Below are 18650 nucleotides of genomic sequence, written 5' to 3' on the forward strand. Positions count from 1 at the left end.
GCAGGAGCCCGTGCGCCCAGCAGGACCCCTGAAGAGATGGGCAGGAGCGGAGGCCGGGGGAGTCCGCACGCGGGCAGGGGCGCTCCCCACCGCACCGGCGCCAGGATCGGGTGGCGGGCTCTTCAGCAGCAGCCGGGGGGCTGAGAAGGAGGGAGGGCCGAGTCCCGCAGGTGGAGCGGGCTGAGGGGAGGCGGGCGCGGTGTACGTGCGGCGAGCAGCCGGCCGCATGAAGGGCGCGGACAGCGGCTCCCGCCCGGCCCCCAACCCGCTCCCGGCGCCCGGCTCCCGGCCCCAGCGCGCACTGCAGCCCGGACCTTCCCTGGGGTCGCTAGTGGGGACGACCCCCGGCCGAGGCGGTCAGGGCGCCGAGCCAGGGCGGGGGGGGCCGGCCGACGGGGGGGCCGGCCGGCGGGGGGCGGGAGGTGGGGACGTGGCAGCGGCTCAAGCGGGCGGGGCCCGGCCGTGGTGGGAGGCGGAGCCGCCCGGGGAGGAGGCGCCGAGCGGGCCGGGCGCCGCCGCGGGAGGTTGTGGAAACGCCGGGAGCGGCGCGTGTCCAGGTGAGCGCCCCGCCCGCGGCCGCCGGGGCTGGGCTAGTGCGCGGGCCGGGGGGCGGCGGGCCGTGCGTGCTGCCGGCGCGGGGCCGAGAGTTGGGGGCCGGAGGGTCGCGCAGTCCGGGCCGCAGCCCCGAGCCCTCCGCCCTGTTTCTCCTCCCGTCTGGGTTCCTGTCCCGCCGCCTGCGTGCCCTTCCCGAGCTCAGGGTGGGGAGGTCAGCGGCGCCCTTCCTGCCGGTCCCTAGGCGTCCGCGGCGGGCGGGGCGGGGAACTTGGTCGTCCAGCCTCGTCAGACTCCCCGGGAACGGGAACGGGCGGCCCGGCCCCGAGGGCTGCCAGAGGTTGGAGGCGGAGGCGGGGCCGTCAGCCGGGCCTCGGGGGGCCGCTTAATGTTAGCGAGGTCCGCCTTCCTCCCTCCAAAAGGCCGGGAGTCTCTGGCCTCGGCCCGGCGGGGTCCAGCTTGGTGCTCCTGAAACGGGCTCTTGGTTGAGAAAGTCCCCCACTCCCCGCCCCAGACATCTCTTTCCAACGTGCTTGTTTTTCCTCAGCAGCTGCGCAGACCTGTGGTAACTAGTTAACTAATTCAACAAACGGACCCTTCTGTGTGTCAGAAACTGCAAGGAGTTGCTAGCCCAGTGAGGCAGACGGATTGAACACTGGGAAAGTCCAGGTCCACAACAGTGTGGTGAGTGCTGTGCTGGGAGGGAGTACCAGGCTGTGGCTCCTTGGTAGAGGACAGGTGCTTCAGGCCAGAGGGCTTCCTGGAGGAGGTGATCTATGAACTGGAACTGGTCAGAGGAAGGTTGAATAAAGGGGAACAGCGCGTGTGAGTGGGAGCAGACGTGGGCACTCCAGTAGAGGCAAGGTGACGAGGAAGGGACATTTAAGGGGATGGCTGCCCATGGGCCCTATCCACAAGAATTTCAAGTGAGAGGGCAGTGCCTGGTACTGTGTCCTGCATGTGGATGCTGCTCAACATGAGCAGGTATCAGGGCACTTCCTACTTCAGGACACTTGGGCGCCTGGCCTTGTATTCTAATGTGACATCTTTAGGATGGTGTAGAACATTCGTGTGCCTCCCAAGACTGAGGCTGGTGTCTTCTGCTGTAGAGGGACACCTAAGGCTTGTGCTTCCTAATGTGAACTCTCTGAGGCCTGAGAGCCTCAGCCCCGTTGCAGGAGCTCCTGGTTCTGAGAGCAAGGGTTGGGGCACATCATTTTGTAGCTGAGGGCATTCTTGCATGTCCCAGATTTTGCCAAGATCTGCTGTCCACCTAAAAATTTGTAGAATGTTTTTGCAAGCTGCTACTGCAGCTTCTCACCCTGTATCACATCTGGAACAACAGGTTCCGTGATTTAGTTCTCTGTTAAATGAACCGAGATCTCCTTTGGCCTGTACTTAAACTGCCCCTGAAGTGTCTAGGGTGCAGTCTCTCACTGTGGTTCCGGGACTCAGAGCCCAGCTTCTTCTGTTGACTTCAACACGCTTGCAGGAGTGTGCTTTGAATCCTTTTCTTCTAGGGCTTTCTTATTCTCCGATGGCCAAGTATGTCCACTGTGCGGCCCAGCCAAGGAGGCCACGTAGCAAGGATGGAGTGAGTTGGCTGGGGGCCTCATCCCAGAGATGCTGTCATGTTGGTCCACCCTCGTTCTCTGAGAGCTCAGCAGGCAGACATGATGACAACTAGGCATTGCCTGTGACTTGTGATAGGCCCTTTTACCCAGTAGGAGGCTCTGAAATGGGGTTCCGGGGAGAGTGCTTACTTAGCCACTGCTTTAGCCTGTACACAGCTGATCTCTGTTCATTCCCTGTGCCTGGCTTCTGCTTGGAGTGTGCCTTGGGGTGGAATTAGGAGGGAGAGGAGGAGGGGAAGGTGGTGGTGATGACACTGTCCTTGCTCGTGGGTAGCTCATAATCTCCCCGAGATTGCTGCTTCAGGCTGGCAGCTGGCCATGTGGCAGAGGAGGAGCTCAGAGTGTGAATACTCCTCAGAAGGAGAGACTGTGTGGGTGCAGCCCTGAGGAATGACTAGGGTGAGGGAGTCTGGGGTGTACTCATTTCCTGACAGAGCCTCGCTTTTTACTCTGCCCTCCCACGTCCATGGGAGGTTCTGAGGCTGGATGCAAGACCTTGGCCGATTTGTGGCCACGCTGGCCGATAGTGTACATTGGGCTGGTGGGTGTGTCCTGGCTCTTGGGATCTGTCAAGAGTTTAATTTTATGCAGATGGTCATTGGCAGGAAATGCTCTGATGCGGGCACGTGCAAGCCTAGACAGAATGCTAGAGCAAGAGTTAAACTGAGATTGCCTGAATCGAGCAGTTTGGACTTTTGAAGTGCCCCAGAGTGGGACATCAGCCTGTCTTAGAGTGAGAGGGCCAGTGCTCCTGTGGTGTCTGGGGTTTTTGGTGGCGGTGTGGACTGAAGGATATAGTTTTTATTCTCAGAAGGGGGAATGAAAAGTCTAGACTAGACTTCTTGGAGCCCTAGAAGAGAGTTTTTGTTCAAGTGGTGTCGTTGCCTGGCAGAGGATTAAGTATTTGGGGAGTGAGTTCTCCAGCTCAGATTGGATCTGTCTGAGCCTGTTCACAGACCAGTACATGCTCTAGACCTTTCAGGAAGTGCTTGCTAGAGTAGAGTCTGCTCCGTACCTGGCACTCCCAAGGACCAGGGTGTGGCCGAGATCCTGAGGCCTGGTACTTGTAGGAACTCAGAACCAGTAGATCAGAGGTGTAGGACTACAAGAGATCCTAGAGTATTAGTCCGGTCCCCTGCCTTTTGCTGGAGAGCTTTCTTCCCTTGATGAGCTGTAGAGCCACTATTTGACCTGTTCCAGGGTTATTCCCTGATGGTCAGTGTGCCGCATTATGTCTGACTCTGCTCTCTCCTAAAGTAGTGTTTCATTTCTTTTGACCCTCGTGGGAATTGGAGATTGCCCGGTATCTGCCTCGTTTTCATCTTCACTGTCCCCTAGACTGGACTCTTCTTCTTTGCCAGGAATCAGCCAGGCAGCTGGCCGCTTACGGTCTGCTGATGTTATTCCAGTACCCTGGGTGCTTATGTCTGGTATAAGCTGTGCTTGATGGTAGGCTGCCCACGGATAATTGCCATCTCATTCAGTCCTCGAAACAACCCTGTGAGATGTAGGTCCTCATGTTGTCACCATGATATAGATGGGAAACAGGCTCAGAGAGATCTGGAACTTGTGTAAAGTCACAAAGCCAAGAAGTGATGGTGGAGCTGAGATTGAAGTTGGGGTTGTCTGACCCCTGACTAGACAGTACTGCTTTGCCCTGAGCGGGGCTGGGTGGTCATTGCTGGGTGCTGTGATGTCTGAGGCAGGAGTGACTGCTCACCTGAACTCGAGGCCCCATGTTGCCGTCCACTTTTGGTGGGATCCCGCCCTGCATGTCATACACCTGATTTGTGAACCATGATAAAGATCTTGACCGGGGCAGGCCTGCTCTGCTAGGTCAACTGGGCTCCTCCTTGTGGGAGACCCTTGTGCTGTAAGACAGTGGATGTCACTGAGTGGGACAGAATGGTTGCAGTATCTAATGGAAAGTGTGTTTTGGGTTTGAGTCTCAGCTCTGCCACTCATTTGTGGTAGCATGTCAGGTGTGCAGGAAACTCTCGCTCAGCCTCACTTATCTAGCTTCTGTATCTGAAGCGGAGATGATTATCTTGTTTACAAGGTTTTGGTGAGGATTAGATGGTAGAAATGAAAGATTCTTGGAAATACAAGTAGTGGTTAGCTTAGTTCCCAGAAAAGCAGAGCCTGAGGCGGTGCTTCATGCTTTATTGGAAGGTGCAGGGCAGTAAGGGTAAGGGAAGAGAAACCCGAGGGAGAGAAGGAGGGAAGGCACAAGGTGGTGCTTTAGTCGGCTGGACAGTAGCTGCCATGCAGGATACATCTGGGTGAGCTCTACAGAAACTCCATGCCACAGAACAGTTTGTCAGCAGAGGCCTGGTGGGGGAGTTTATCTGCCCACCTCCTCCTGTCTTCTGTCTTCATTGGTCAGAGTTGCCTCATGGGAGTTAGCTCCCTCTTGCTCCTTGGTTGCACTACCAGAGTCCTCCAGCAGCCACTGGGGAGGCCAGTGTGGCACTTCTGTGGAGTTTGGAAGTAGCGGGAGGAGCCAGAGATATGGGGCTGCACACACCCCCCCACTGACTCTGAGGCCCAGCAAGAGACCGAGGGCCCAGCTACGGAAACAGGAGACGCTGTGGTTTTGATGGTACCCAAGTGGGAGGTACAAATCAACATGTTCGTATACCTGATAGAGAAGCATAAGGATGGATACAGGTGAACATCGAGGTTTCAGTGAAGAAAGTCCTCCGTGAAGAATATTTTTCCATGTGATGTAGCATCTGAAGCTGGGAAACCTAGAGTCATGAGATAGGGCTGGAGAGGACCGTAGGACCATGTCATGCAGAGTCAAAAAGGCCCTTGGGGCTAAGGAGTTTGGACTTGATTCTGAGGGCAGTGGGGAGAGAGACCAAATGAGGAGCTACGGTAAGCCATGCTGGCCGCCTTGTAGGGCAGAGGTAGGGGGGACACCAGATGAGAGGAGAGACCAGGACAGGCAGGGGCCAGGATGGCTGTGGGAGGGAATTGGGGGTGGCTCAGACCAGGGTGATGACTGAGGCCTGATGTCAGGTAAGGAGAGTAGGGTGCCTTCCATCCTCCCCGGGGGTCAGCTTCTGGGCCTGAATGGACTTCCACGTGCCTAAGTTCCGAGGCCTCCTGAGCCTCTCCACAACTCACAAGTCCTTGTGGCTTTGGTGGTCCAGAGTTGGCCACACCACTGGGAGGCAGGGCCACTGGGGGGCGCCGTTTTTGGACAGGTTTTTGCTCCTTCATAGAAGGCAGGCAGCTTCTTGATTAGTGCCAGGCAAGACCTGCTTGTACTCAGCAAACCCATGTTCTGTCTCTAGGCTGTTAAATACATTGTTAAAATTCAAGCTGTTGCATTTGGGTTGCAGCTGGGAGCTTGGCAGAGGTTCATGCTTGATGAGGTAAGGGGAGAAGCTAAGGACGCTGCTGGTTTGCAGCTGGAAACCTCTTTTCATGGCCATTTGGCCAGATTGTAAATGTCCTTTCCAAAGAGCAGGCTTGTGGGGCCTCTGATTATATGTCTTGGAATTTGCTTGTGCTTAGAAACAGTACTGGTCACCTGGTGAGTGAATCATTGTCACTGGGGTGTTGGTGGGCTTTGGATAACTTCCCTGTGGGGGCTCAAACTTGGGACTTAATATGCATACAGTGTCCCTTCTTAACAATCCATTATGTGGAAAAATTGTAAAATTTTTTGTTGTTGTTTCTAACTTGAACAAGTCTGTGGTGAAGCATTATTTGTTGGATGCTTGATATGGGGCAGACGTTCTAAGCTTGGGATGCAGTGCAGATGAAACTCCATGTTGGTTTTCTCCTCAGGCTTGGTGCCACTTTGTGTTTTGTTTTTCATAAAAGGAGGTTTGACATTGCCCATTTCCAGGTCTATTCAGCATGGATTTCTGAGGGTTCCTAGAAGGGCTTTTGGCAGCACTGGACACTCGGTGGAGGTGGGGGGGGGGGGCACCAGGCATGCACACACATTCCCACCTGCTCTGTCCTAAGCAAGCTCTGGGTATAGGTATGAGATTGGACTGGGGGCAAGGCAAGTAGGGGCTTCCCAACACTGTGGGACAGTCCCTCTTGGATGCTGCCTCTTCCCAACCTGACCCTGATTAGATAACTTTTTATACAAAGCCTTTAGCGTTCAGGGTCAGGATCCGGAGAAATGTTGGGACTCTAGGGCATCTCTGCCTGAGGTGGCAATCTAGGGGCTGCTTGGGGGTACCTAGCTCTCTGGCCAGTGGAGTTATCTCCCCCCCCCCCATCAGAGCAGGACTTTGCAGGCTCTTGGCAAGCCATTTCCCAGAACCCCATCTGTGATTCTTTGGGGCTCTGCCTCCGGGCTGGTATTCGTGGATGGGCTTAGTCTAAGCCGGATAGTACATTCCAGAGAGATAACAGCTAGTATTCATGTAATGAAGGGACCTGGCTGCTTTTTCCTGAGTGCTGTAAGGCATGAACCCTGGACAGTATCACCGGGAGGATTTGAGAGGAACAGAGAGGTGTCTCCCTCCGTTGAACTTGTTACCCCGTCTCTGAAGAGGTATGCCACCGCAGCCAGTGACAGCAGGGGAGAAGCGCTGGGTTCCCCTCCTTCCAACCGTGTCCGGTCTGGTCTCTTGCCTGGGCCCTGCTCTCCCACCATCCCAGCCTGATAGGCAGTTGGCTGGTCCCTCACTGTCCAGATACGACCTCTTGGCCCTGGATTTTACTGTTCCTTCTTTTCACGTATAGAAGGTGCTTTCCTGAGTTAGTTAAGCCTCTTGAGGTATAAGGAACAGACACTACTCCCTGTAAAGGGGCTTATGTAAGCAAGACGAGGGGTCTTCAGGAATCCTGGGCTGGAGATGCAGAGGATGTGAGACCTGGGAGCAGACCTGCGGCTGGGACAGGGAGGACCTGCGCTCCACCTCGGGGCCGATGGCCTGCTCACCTTCTCCCAGTGACTTGCTTTCCTCTGCTGCCCTAACTCCATAGTCCATCCCTTAGCCTGATACTCCGTGCCCTGCAGCAGGTTCTGGCCCAAAAGCTCTTACTCTGTGCATCTCGGCCCCCAACACCTAGGGCACTGACAGGCATGCTGATGGCTCAGCAGATATCTAGCAGGGACATGAACAGAAGCAGCCATTCACTTATTCTCTCCTCCTTCTGATAGAGGAACCCGTTTGGGGGTGGGCCTTGTGGTTCGGCTTCTCTGAGCCTAACCTGGAGCCACGGTGGGTTGGAATTTCTTGTAAGGTGAGGAATGGTAGGCATGACTGTGTGTCTGATCAACCAGAGCAGGCAAAATACTGATGAACTGGCGTTAGCTCAGATGTGGAGTTCTGTCAGGTAAGGCTTACATCTTGGGGAGAAGCCTTTGTATTTTCTTCATCGTCCTTGTTTTCTCTTAGTATATGTCTGGTGGGGTTTGGCTGACGTCGAGCAGGAAGAGAAGGGACTGGTAGAGCTGGGGCTCCAGCGTGCCCTGGGCTGCTGGCTGAGCTGGGAGACCATGTCCAAAGTTCCCGTTATGTACTTAGGGCCGCTGCCAGTGGGGCTTGCCCCAGCTTGTGCCTCCTGCTTTCACAGCTGAGCCTGGCTGTTTCTAGGCTGACGAGAAGCCAGAGGCTGGTCTTGCATCCATGTCAGCAGTCCAGCCCATCCCAGGGTTTTGGCCTTGCATGGCTGATTGATTTTTATATCCCAAGTGCCTAACTCGGTGAATAGCCTATGTGGATCTTCAGCAAATATTTGTGAGTGGTGACTTGCTAGTGAGGACAGTGTCTGGTGAGGTGGCAGGCAGGAAGAGCAGTGTCTGCCCAGAGTGCCTGCTCCCCACACTGCCTTTGCTGTGGCCAGCTGCAGTTTTACTCCCCTCCGGGCCAGCCATCTGCTGGGGTGGGGTCCCTGCAGCCTGTTGTGTCAAGTTCTCTGTCTGTCATTGTTTCTCCTGTACTTCCAGTCTTCTCGTAGGCAGGAGCTACATTGTTACCTGTGGGTCCCCAGCACCTGGCACCGTCCTGACACATGTATTGGAAAGAAAGAAATAAGACAAGCAATCTGTGAAATGAGAAGGGGTGGGCCAGAATCTTGGACTGACTATTAGAAGCAGAGGGGACTGTCTCCCACACCATTCAGCCTTTCCATGTTGCTGGTAGTTACCGGGAATCTGGAGGGCAGGGGCTCTCCCAAGGGCACATGGCCTCCCGGAGCAGGGGCCAGAATTGAGCACACATCACTGGTTGCACACCCTGGCCTCTTTCCACTGCTGGTGCAGAATATCCTTAGTTTCTGTGTCCTAGGTCAGGATTTTGGCATGTTCGGTGTATCTATGTGCACATGTGTATGTATCTCTTCACCTAAGTTGCTTTTTTCACCTGTTGATCCAGTGGCTGTCACTGAATGCCTTGCAGACACTGCTCTCTGTGACCATGAAACGCTGGCTGTCCACATTGCTAGTGGCCTGGTTTGCTGTCCTGGGCTGTGTGCAGGCTGAAGTCTTCACTTCTATTGGTATGTTGTGCCAACAGGACTGTCTTCTCCCTGAGCGATCCTTGGCTCAAGTGCCGGGGAATGTCACCACCCGAAGCCTGTTCTCACTCAAGGTGGGATGGCTCACCCACTGGTTTTGACCAGTTCTGGGGAAAGGGGGGCTTGCGGAGCTGCCGTTCCCCCTTCTGAGGCCCTGATGACCTGACTGTCCTTTGCTGGGAGCCAGCTGTCTCAACTGGATCTCCTCCCTGAGAAGCGCAGGCTGCTCCTGGGCTCCCTGGCCTTTCTGACCATCTTGTCCAGGGCCAGAGAGTGGTTCTGAGCAAAGAAGCCCTTAGGATGTCCAGGCCCAGGTGCCATGACCCATCCGGGTGCCAGTAGGAGAATGAGCTTTGGGGCTTCTTCCTTAAGGCACTCCCAGTGCGCTCATCTCTCCCTCCCCTTGGAGTCTCCACCCCTGTCTTACGAAGCTGGGGGCCAGGACCATGTGAGTACCTAGGTCCCCTTTAACTCCCAAGTCCCCATGATCCCAAGAGAGTTGACATGCCAGTGATCCAGAGGACTTGCCTCTGTGCTGGTGTTCTGTGCCTCAAGGAAGGGGGATGGATGTCCCTCATCCATTTCTTACTGGCCCTTTTCTCTTCCCCTGCAGGGCACATGACTGACTTAATTTATGCGGAGAAGGACCTGGTGCAATCTCTGAAGGAGTATATCCTTGTGGAGGAAGCCAAGCTCTCCAAGATTAAGAGGTATCTGATGTCCTAAGGCCCCACCCCCCAGAACCCATCCAGGGTGCCCATAAGAGGAAGCCCTTGAGAGAGCAGCGAGGGGCTGGCCTGGAGGTTACTTCATGTCAGTCCTCCAGAGTGGCTCAGTGCATGGGCTAAGGACTTCCTGCTTTTCCCTATTTAAGAGCCTTTTTGCATACATTAGGGTTCCTACCTCTTTTCTAGATTAAGGGACTGCAAGTGTCAGTGGGCAGTTGCTGTATTCATTTTATACTGCCTCTTGATAGAAAAGGGAATTTCACCAGGGAAGTTACCATAGGTCAAGACCTGTGTGAGTGGGTGTGTTACGTCTTCCTTTTCCTCTGTTTCCACAGCTGGGCCAACAAAATGGAAGCCTTGACCAGCAAGTCAGCTGCTGACCCCGAAGGTTACCTGGCCCACCCCGTGAATGCTTATAAACTGGTGAAGCGGCTGAACACAGACTGGCCTGCGCTGGAGGACCTTGTCCTGCAGGACTCGGCTGCAGGTGAGGAATGGTGAGCAGGTGCTTGGGGGCCGGTGTGTCTGGGGAGTGTGCGTCTGAGCCTGTCACAGGTCTGCAGGTGTTGGTGGGCATGTACAGTGTGTGGATGTGCACCTGCCGGGCCTGTAGCCGTCTCCCTTCTCTGTGGGCACCTAGCAGTTGGCTGTCCTTGTTTTTAATATGTACGAATAATCAGTTCTTGCCTTGTCCTAGTGTTTTCATTTCCTCTTTTTTAAATCATGCTTTACTAATGTGTTTTTGTAGAAAAGTTAGAAAACAAAATGATGTAAGAAAATTAGAATTCTTAACCCGGTTGTCTAGTGATAAGCACTATTCAAATTCCAGTCTTCCTACACTCGCATTTACATTACAAGAAGAAATGGACCCATTCATATAGTCCAGGGAATGCAAACTCACTTGCTTTGCGGGACCAAATGAATTAACAAAAGTGAGCCAAGTGGGCTGGGTGATGGGGCCAGTGTAAGCTGGGGATTATGGGCCTCATCTAAATCCATTCCCATTCATACCTTTTAGAAATAAAACATATCTGTAGGCAGATTTGTGCCATAAGCATACAGTGATTTCCTGAATTTTCCAGCTTCTTTAAATGTCCATTAAATGTTATACAAAATGATTTTAATGGCTACACAGTAATAAGTCAAACCTATGTAGTATAAAACTGGTCAAATTAGTGGACGTGGGATTGTTTCCACATTATCAGCAATTGTGCATATACATCTTTGTGCCTACCTTTGATTATTTTCTTTTTTTAAATTCATTTTTAAATTTATTATTATTATTTTTTAAAGATTTTATTTATTTCAGAGAGAGAGAGTATGTGAGCCAGTGCAAGAGGGCGGGTAGGGGGCAAAGGGAGAGGGAGAGGGGCGCCTGGGTGGCTCAGTTGTTAAGTGTCTGCCTTCGGCTCGGGTCATGATCCCGGGGTCCTGGGATCGAGCCCTGCATCGGGCTCCCTGCTCAGCGGGAAGCCTGCTTCTCCCTCTCCCACTCCCCCTGCTTGTGTTCCTGCTCTCGCTATCTTTCTCTCTCTCTCTCAAAAAATAAATAAAATCTTAAAAAAAAAAAAAAAGAAGGAGAAGCAGGCTCTCCACTGAGCAGGGAGCCCGACACAGGGGCTCGATCCCAGGACCCTGGGATCATGACCTGAGCTGAAGGCGTCTGTAGACGCTTAACCGACTGAGCCACCCAGGCACCCTCTCTGATTATTTTCTTAGTTTAAATTCTTAGAAGTGGTATTTGCAGGTCAGAGTATGAACTTTTTTAAAGCTTTAAAGCTTTAACCGTGCTTGGTGTCTTTTACTGTGGTGTGGTGGTATTTTTTATGCTCTAACATTTTCCTCTCAGCAGGAGGTGGTGGGGCAGGCATGGAGGTGGGCCTTCCTGACTTCAGCCAGCCCTGGGCTCAGCCTCCTGGACCTGCTGCCTTTTCTCCCCGAATCGGGAGTGCTGATTAACTTCAGACTGGTTGTCTCTGGTTGAGGCAGTTCAGCCCATGTGGCCAGACTGGGCTGGGCTTGGCTGGGGGCAGGGTGGCCCCTGGGGAGGGATTGGTGAGTTCAGCCCCGCTGGAGCTGTGCCCAGTGAGCTCACCGCCTCCAGAAGCCATGGCTGCCTTTCCCAGCCCTCTGTCTTCCAGCCTGGGGCTGTAGCTCAGAACGGGCTGTTCCCCCGGCATTGCACGGCGGGGAGAATAAGCCTGCTGGGATGACCTTCCGCTCCCTCATCTTGCTCTCCATACCCCGCCCCCACTGTCAACATCTGGTTCTTGTAGAAAACCTTGTAATTACCAGAAGGCAGACAGGACAGGCCCAGAGAGCAATAGGTTGTTTTCACCTCTGACTTGAGAGTTCTTGCCTCTGAAATGAGGGGGACATGCTGACGGTGTGGCTTTTTCTGGGGGCATGTTTTCTTCTTCCTGAATTCCAGACTCTTAGAATCCCTGACTGGGCAGCCATGAGGAAGGCAGGATTACAGCTTCTTGATCCCTGGGTCCCCAGGCATGGTTAGAAGTGGGTGTTTGAGCCTGGGGTCCTGAGAGTAGGTGGCCGTGGGTACTGCAGCCCTGAGGAAGAGACCAGGGAAGAAAGGGCCCTGGGGTTCCCCTCCCAATTCTTAGCTCATAGGCAGCATTGAAACTCCTGAATCAGCTTGGGAGGGCCTGGCCTCCACCTGGAATCCTGAGATATAAGAGGTGTATATCTTGCTTAAGAGCTAGGGCTTAGAGTCCCAGAACAGCCTCCTTGGGCATGTCTGAGGTCAGGGGCTGTCCTAGTTTCCAGGCTGTGGTCTTGAGCGCTACATTCAGGAAGCTCATGCCTTTCAGCTCATGGCAGGTCTGAGTTGTGGGGGTCCCCTAGAGCGCAAGACCAAGAGCCATTGTGGTCTCTCAGGGTCCTATACTGGGCTTAGGCAGTCCCACTTCAATGCTTGTTCTGGCCAGATGGTCCCCCAGTCCCTAATCTGGGGGGTGGAGACAGCACCAAATCCCTCCCAAGACTGTCATCATCACCTTTCTGGATGATAAGGGCCAGTGGTCAGTAATGAGTGGCCAGGTAAGGTTCCCTGAGTTGACCACCTCTGTCCCTTGGGCTCCTTGACCTGGAATGTGGGCTGGCGGTCTGTTTATCTGCAGCCCCCCAACAGTAGTGATCCTGGATCAAGGTTTTCCATATGATTCATTTTCCATTAAGTGATCAACAGGTCCTTCCTGAGTCTTCTCCTGTGTCCTTTTCAATTACTGTTTCTGTCCTCTGTCCCTTCTGTCTCCACCAGGGCTGACTGAGTGCTTTGGAGCCAAGACTCTCAGACTCCCACATGTTAACCAGTTTGTGGGGTGATCTTTGTTCAATCCCAAATGAGCAGTACAGGCAGTCCGTTCAGTGAGGAGGAAGTAAAGAGGACTTCATGGACTGAAGCCATCAGGGAGGACTTCCTGGAGGAAGGGGAAACCGCCTTTGAAGGAAGGGGCAGGAAGTTTGCACTAGCCAGAAACCCTCCACTGGGTACCTTTGTGGTCCCAGGGGGAATTGTACCCTTGGATCAAGGGTAACCTCTTGTTCTCACTCTCATTTGGAAGGTTTTATTGCCAACCTGTCTGTGCAGCGGCAGTTCTTCCCCACTGACGAAGACGAAGTGGGAGCTGCCAAGGCCCTGATGAGACTTCAGGACACATACAAGCTGGACCCAGACACGATTTCTAAAGGACAACTTCCAGGTACCTTACCACTCCAGGCTTTGCCCATCCAGTGGATGTGCGTCTACTAGGGCGTCTGGACAGGGTTGGAGCAACCACCATCTTGTGGTCTTTACCCTCAGGCACACCATCACTGCTGGTGGTGATGCTCTCTTGGGTTTCTGGTTCGTGCCAGTCCCCGTCATTCACATGACAGCCACCTCCTCTCAGCCCTGCCCCTTCCCTCCCACACCCTCTCCTCTCTCTTTTCCTCTCCCCTCTCAGAGAAAGCCAAGGCTGCTGCTCAGGACCCCTTGGCCTCTGCCTCCAGAGCACCGCTCAGATCTGCTTCCAGACCTGCTTCTGTCCCCACACCCTCTGATTTCTTTTCGATGAAGGCTGATCTCTGGACTCCCTGCCCTGTGTCCTGTGTGTCCTCAGTTATAGTCTCTGCCCTGTTCATTCTTGGCCCACCCCACTTGGCTCTTCCCCCTGATCTCACACACACCATGGGTTCTTACTCATCTTACAAACCCCTCCCTCAGGACCCAAAGCCCTTTGAGTCTCTGCTGTTGGTGGATCTCTTGGTTAGCCTAACCTGGCTAGGCTGCTGGACAGTCAGCCACATGCTCTGCACTTCCTTGCTTCCCAGGTCCTCCTGAACACGCAGAGTCGGGCCTCTCTGCCCACCATCCACTGCTCCTGTCCCTGCCAGGTCACCCGTGGTCACTCAGCTGCTAAAGCCAGCCGTCGGGTTTCAGGCATAATGTCCTTAAATTTTTCAGCAGTATTTGGCACATTGATTGTCCCAGTCTTCCTGATACTCTCCCTCCTTTGAATTCTGGGGCACTGATCTCTATTGCTTCTTTTTCTGGCTTTTCCGCTCTCTCTTTTTTTTTTTTTTTTTTTTTTTAAAACAGGCCCCTTTCTTCTGATTGCCTCAGTATGCTAAGAAGAAGATATATTGGGTCTGGGGGACTGTTAGAGGCCAATAAACCCAGGGGTTCAGTTAGACCCCATTAGACTTTGGATGCCACTCGCCCATGGGGCCCCGAAAGAGGCACAAACCCAGGGAATCACAGTGTGTAGGAGAAAGAGGCAATCTGTTGTCGGCTAGGAAAGGCCTAGTGGCTCACCAGACTGAGGAGTCTGGTGAGCCACTGGGAAGGAGTGTAGACTTCTTAATTCCTGCCTCAGTCAGGTCTTGGATCAAGCCAGGCCAGAGCCAGTGAGAGAAGGCCCCTCAGGGCACCTGCAAGATGTGTTCACGCTGTAGCTGTGACAATGGTTGGTAGGAGGAGGGAGCCACACCCAAGCATTGACCTTGTACCTTCAGTTAACAGATCCTTGCATGTCCTGGAGGAGCAGGGAGGGTGGAAGGGAGTTATTCCCCAGGATTCCCTTACTTAGAGTTTTCCCTAAGCACCTTCTCCAGGTGAGCCCAGCCATTCCCATCGCATGTACATGGATGATATCCACATCTGTGTTTCCTATCAAGGCTTACCGCCAAGCCTCCAACCAGTGAAGGCAAATGCCTTTGGGGCATCTCTACTTGGGTGTTCTGTGGGCTCCTCAAAAGTCACATGTTCCAAACTGAAATCCTCATTGCCTTTTGAAATGTTTACCCTCCTCCCTCGCTCCTTGCCTGAGCAAACAGCACCTCCGTCCACTGGTAGCACACGTCAGAATCCTAAGGCCCGTGGATCCTACCTGTCTTATGTCTTCTTCTTTACTTGGAGTCCCTGACTCCAGACTCATGGTCACTCACTTCTCAACTGGATTATTGAAATAACGTTTTGACTTGTTGTATATCTCCAGCTTACTCCTTAAAATCATTCTCCGTGTGGTCTTAAGCACATCTCCTATTTACATCAGTTCCTGATCACAAAGCTTAACTTTTAACTGCTAAACCCAAGTTCCTCCTATGTGTGGTCTTTGAGGTGTTGCATGGTGCCCTCTCCTGGGCCCCCTTGCCTATACTAAGTTAAGTTTGTACTAAGCTACCCCCCACCTAGCTTCCTTGTCCATCCCACACCCTCTGCAGGAATAGCTTTACCCACATCAGCTGGGTCTCATGTCTGTCTGATTGCTTTTCAGCACTCAGTGCTGGCACTCTCCAGAGAGTGCTTTCCAAAGGGGTAGACTTTTGATGGGCTTCTGGGGAGGATGCTGAATATGTGGGAGCTGTTCTTGACCTCGGCCTCTGTGAGACATTTGGCATCCTGGGGATCATAGAAGACATCTTTACATGTCATCTCATTGAATTCTTGACACAAGTTCTCTAAAATTGATGGTATTAACTCTAGACCTAAGGGGACTGCGACTCAGAGAGGCTCAGTAAATTATCCATGGGCACACAGCTGGTGGGTGCCATAGCGAGGCCCACACAGACCCAGCTTTGTCCAGCTAGCTCAGCTGCGGTGTTACAGTGCCTCTGTCATTGTGAGTTCCTGAGAACTGCATAGCTAAAGGAGATCTGTGGAGGCCCAAGGGATCAAGGAACCCCTTGATCCCTAGCCCATCTACTAACTCCATCTTGTGTTTACTCTCCTCGCCTTCCTACCCCACGTTGCCCTATTGCTGCAGTATCACAGTGAACAGACCCCAGTCTCTGAAGTACCCGACCCATTGCAGTAGGGGTTTCATTGTGGACAGAGCCCCACCTTGGACATCAGGCAGAAAGAAGCCCCTCTAAGGCAGCTCTTCCATGTCACCCATGCCTAGGTGTCTGTTAATGGGGTTAACAGAGATTCCCCTGCTTTCCAGGGAGGGTCACAGCCCTTCCTTCCTCTGCATGGGGCCTGATTTTTCATTGTTCCCTGAGGAGTACACTCATGGCCCCTCCCACCTCACCCCTATCCTAAATCCTACATTTTCCCAGAAGTAGCATACTACATCTCATCCTTCTGGACTTGAGACTATCTTCAGGTCACTTTCCCGTGCCAGGCCCATGGCAAATAACCTGTGCTCATAGGACCTGCAGAGTTGATGCTCACTGAGGTCCCCGCCACCTAACGATCAAAGCTGGCACTGCAGTCTTGGCTCTGACCTCCCTTGGCGTCTGTTCGTGCTACCTCTCAGGTCCTGCTCAGTGTTACTCTTTGTCCTTTCTCTGGAGGGTTCTGGCCTTAGCCATGTTCTCTCCTCTCTCTTCATACTCTTGCTGGAAGTAGTTATCCTCATCCGTGGCTTTAGCTGCCACCTAAGTTCTGTTTTTTATATTTTTATATATTTTATATTTAACTAATTTTTCTACCTTCCAGACTCCTAGGGCCAGCTGCCCAGCAGACATCTCCTCTGTGGCTCACAGGACCCTCATACTCTCCTGAATACTATTGCTTCTTGGGCTTCTTCACAACAGAGGCCCCTTCCCACATGGGAGAAGGGGAGTCTGTGGCCAGGAGATTGGCTGGGAGCCCCAGTCTGAGGCAGGCCCAACCTGGTTGTGCTCACTTGGAAGCGCATGGCCTGAAGCCCCAGTGGGACTCTGCTGGGATGATGCCCCCCTTCCACTGGCTCAGGCTTCCTCACTGTGGGAATCTCTCTCCATAGCCCAGAGGCTCTTTACAGCCTGACTGTTTGCCCTTCCTGCTGCAGGAACCAAGTACCAGGCCATGCTGAGTGTGGATGACTGTTTTGGGATGGGCCGCTCTGCCTACAATGAAGGCGACTATTACCACACAGTCCTGTGGATGGAGCAGGTGCTGAAGCAGCTCGATGCTGGGGAGGAGGCCACCATAGCCAAGGCTGAGGTGCTGGACTACCTGAGCTACGCTGTCTTCCAGCTGGGTGACCTGCACCGTGCCCTGGAGCTCACCCGCCGCCTGCTTTCTCTTGGTACGGAGGTTCTAGGGGAAGGTCAGAGCTGATGGGGGGCCGGCACGAGAGCTAGTCACCCCACCGGCCACTACCTGGCCGATCTCCTGGGACTGAGCCGGTTTGACATGCTGCTGGCCAGTGACCAATGGCTTACTGCTCTCAGGCCCGTTCTAGCTGCTGGTTAACTCTTTACCCACCTCGTTTCTGGCCCTAGTCCTTGCCCAGTTGCTTATGGATACACTCAGACCTGTGGCCTTACACACTCCCTTTTAAAATAGGAATGCAGTGGTGCAGTGCATCCTCTGCTCTGCAGGGTGAGCCTTCACATGGTCAGGAGCAGCTCAGGAAGCAAACCGTGCTTCAGGATTGCTGCAGTGACCATGGCCTGACCTGTTAGTTCGAGGTCTGAGGTCTTACTGGGGGACTTGCTGTGGCATTGGTGTTGTAAGGGTCTTGGACTAAAGGAGATTAAAAGCACTGTGTCTTTAAAACCTGTCTGTTCCACCTCTTACTGATAGATGGGATAATCATAGTCTGGAATGTCACAGATCAGCAAAGACTTTCTTTTGCTGCTGCTTTTCATGGGCTTTGAGTCTGATGCCCGCTACCATATGAGTGTCCTGCAAGACTGTTGTGGGAAGAGAGCTTCGTAGATGCTGTCATGTTAGTAAGAGCCTTGGCCTGGGACTCAGGAGGCCTGGCTTCCTGTTCAGTCTAACCTTAGCCTGAATCTATTAATATCTTTGGGCCTTGGTTTCCTCATCTGTGGAGTGGCACAGTAATCCTGCCAAGCTTGCTCCTCTGTGTTGTGAGGCCCACAAGATGAGGCTATGGCATTGTCATACGGTTGTTCTTTTTGCCAGGATTTCAGCCTGCTTTGTCATTGTGGCCAGCATGTGATCTGGTCACCGGTAATGGATGTACTCTAGGGAACGGATGTAAGTGACTCACAGCCAAGTCAGGAGGAGGCGGCGGGAGACTGGGCTGCTTTTCTAGACCTGCACCGTTGGGCCCTCCAGGGAGGCCTGAGAGGAGAGCCCCCTGTGTGGCTGGCTATGCGGCCTCCTCTGTGCTCCTTTCCCATCTCTGACAGAGCCGGGAGAGCCAGTGTTGGCTGTTCAGCTCCGACCAGCGAGCCCGGGTTAGATGCTGTGGAAAGCACAATACTGCGTGCAAATGAGCTGCTGGGAGAGAAAACCGCTTACAGAATAATTTCTCTAAATGACCTAACAGATGTTTGTGGTTTCCTTTTCCTTCTTGTTCTTTGCTCTTTCTAGACCCGAGCCATGAACGAGCTGGAGGGAATCTGCGGTACTTTGAACGGTTGTTGGAGGAAGAAAGAGAAAAAATGTTATCAAATCAGACAGAAGCTGGACTAGCCACGCAGGAAAGCATCTATGAGAGGCCTGTGGACTACCTGCCTGAGAGGGACGTCTATGAGAGCCTCTGTCGTGGGGAGGGTGTCAAACTGGTGAGACGCATGGCCAGGTCCCACATGTGGACCTAGACTTCGGCTCTGGATGGGCAGCTTTGGGGAGGATGTTCCTCTGTGTGTAGGCTGTTTCCTCAGTGTCTTGCCCAGTTCTTTGTAGCATCTGCTGAGGCTGACGGATGGGTGTTCTCTGAGGTGTAGGACGGGAGACTGTCTCCCCTGATGTCCCAGGTGGAGTTTGAATCCTCTGAGTTATTGCTGAGCTCGCCTCCCTACCGCAACATGCCCGGCTTCTGCTGGACTCATGCTGTGA

General features: G+C 53.4%; 1 protein-coding gene across 8 annotated transcripts in view; it reads left to right on the top strand.

Annotated features, from left to right (window-relative positions):
* The window catches only part of P4HA2 (prolyl 4-hydroxylase subunit alpha 2), an 83977-nt gene that overhangs the window by 49882 nt on the left and 15445 nt on the right, over positions 1–18650 (top strand). For 3 of the 8 annotated variants that reach the window (XM_078067532.1, XM_036106440.2, XM_078067533.1), the window contains exons 1-8: positions 487–557; positions 1103–1236; positions 8540–8663; positions 9295–9391; positions 9745–9896; positions 12991–13128; positions 16684–16923; positions 18183–18376. In XM_078067532.1, the coding sequence (XP_077923658.1) occupies positions 8582–8663; positions 9295–9391; positions 9745–9896; positions 12991–13128; positions 16684–16923; positions 18183–18376 (903 nt within the window). In that variant the 5' untranslated portion in view covers positions 487–557; positions 1103–1236; positions 8540–8581. Of the gene's footprint in view, positions 1–486; positions 558–746; positions 767–1099; positions 1237–4422; positions 4469–8539; positions 8664–9294; positions 9392–9744; positions 9897–12990; positions 13129–16683; positions 16924–18182; positions 18377–18650 lie in introns of those variants that run through there. The other 5 variants (XM_036106439.2, XM_078067531.1, XM_036106441.2 and 2 more) reach the window with 5 other exon arrangements.

This window comes from Halichoerus grypus, chromosome 2 (genome assembly GCF_964656455.1).
Source record: "Halichoerus grypus chromosome 2, mHalGry1.hap1.1, whole genome shotgun sequence".
Classification (NCBI taxonomy): Eukaryota; Metazoa; Chordata; class Mammalia; order Carnivora; family Phocidae; genus Halichoerus; species Halichoerus grypus.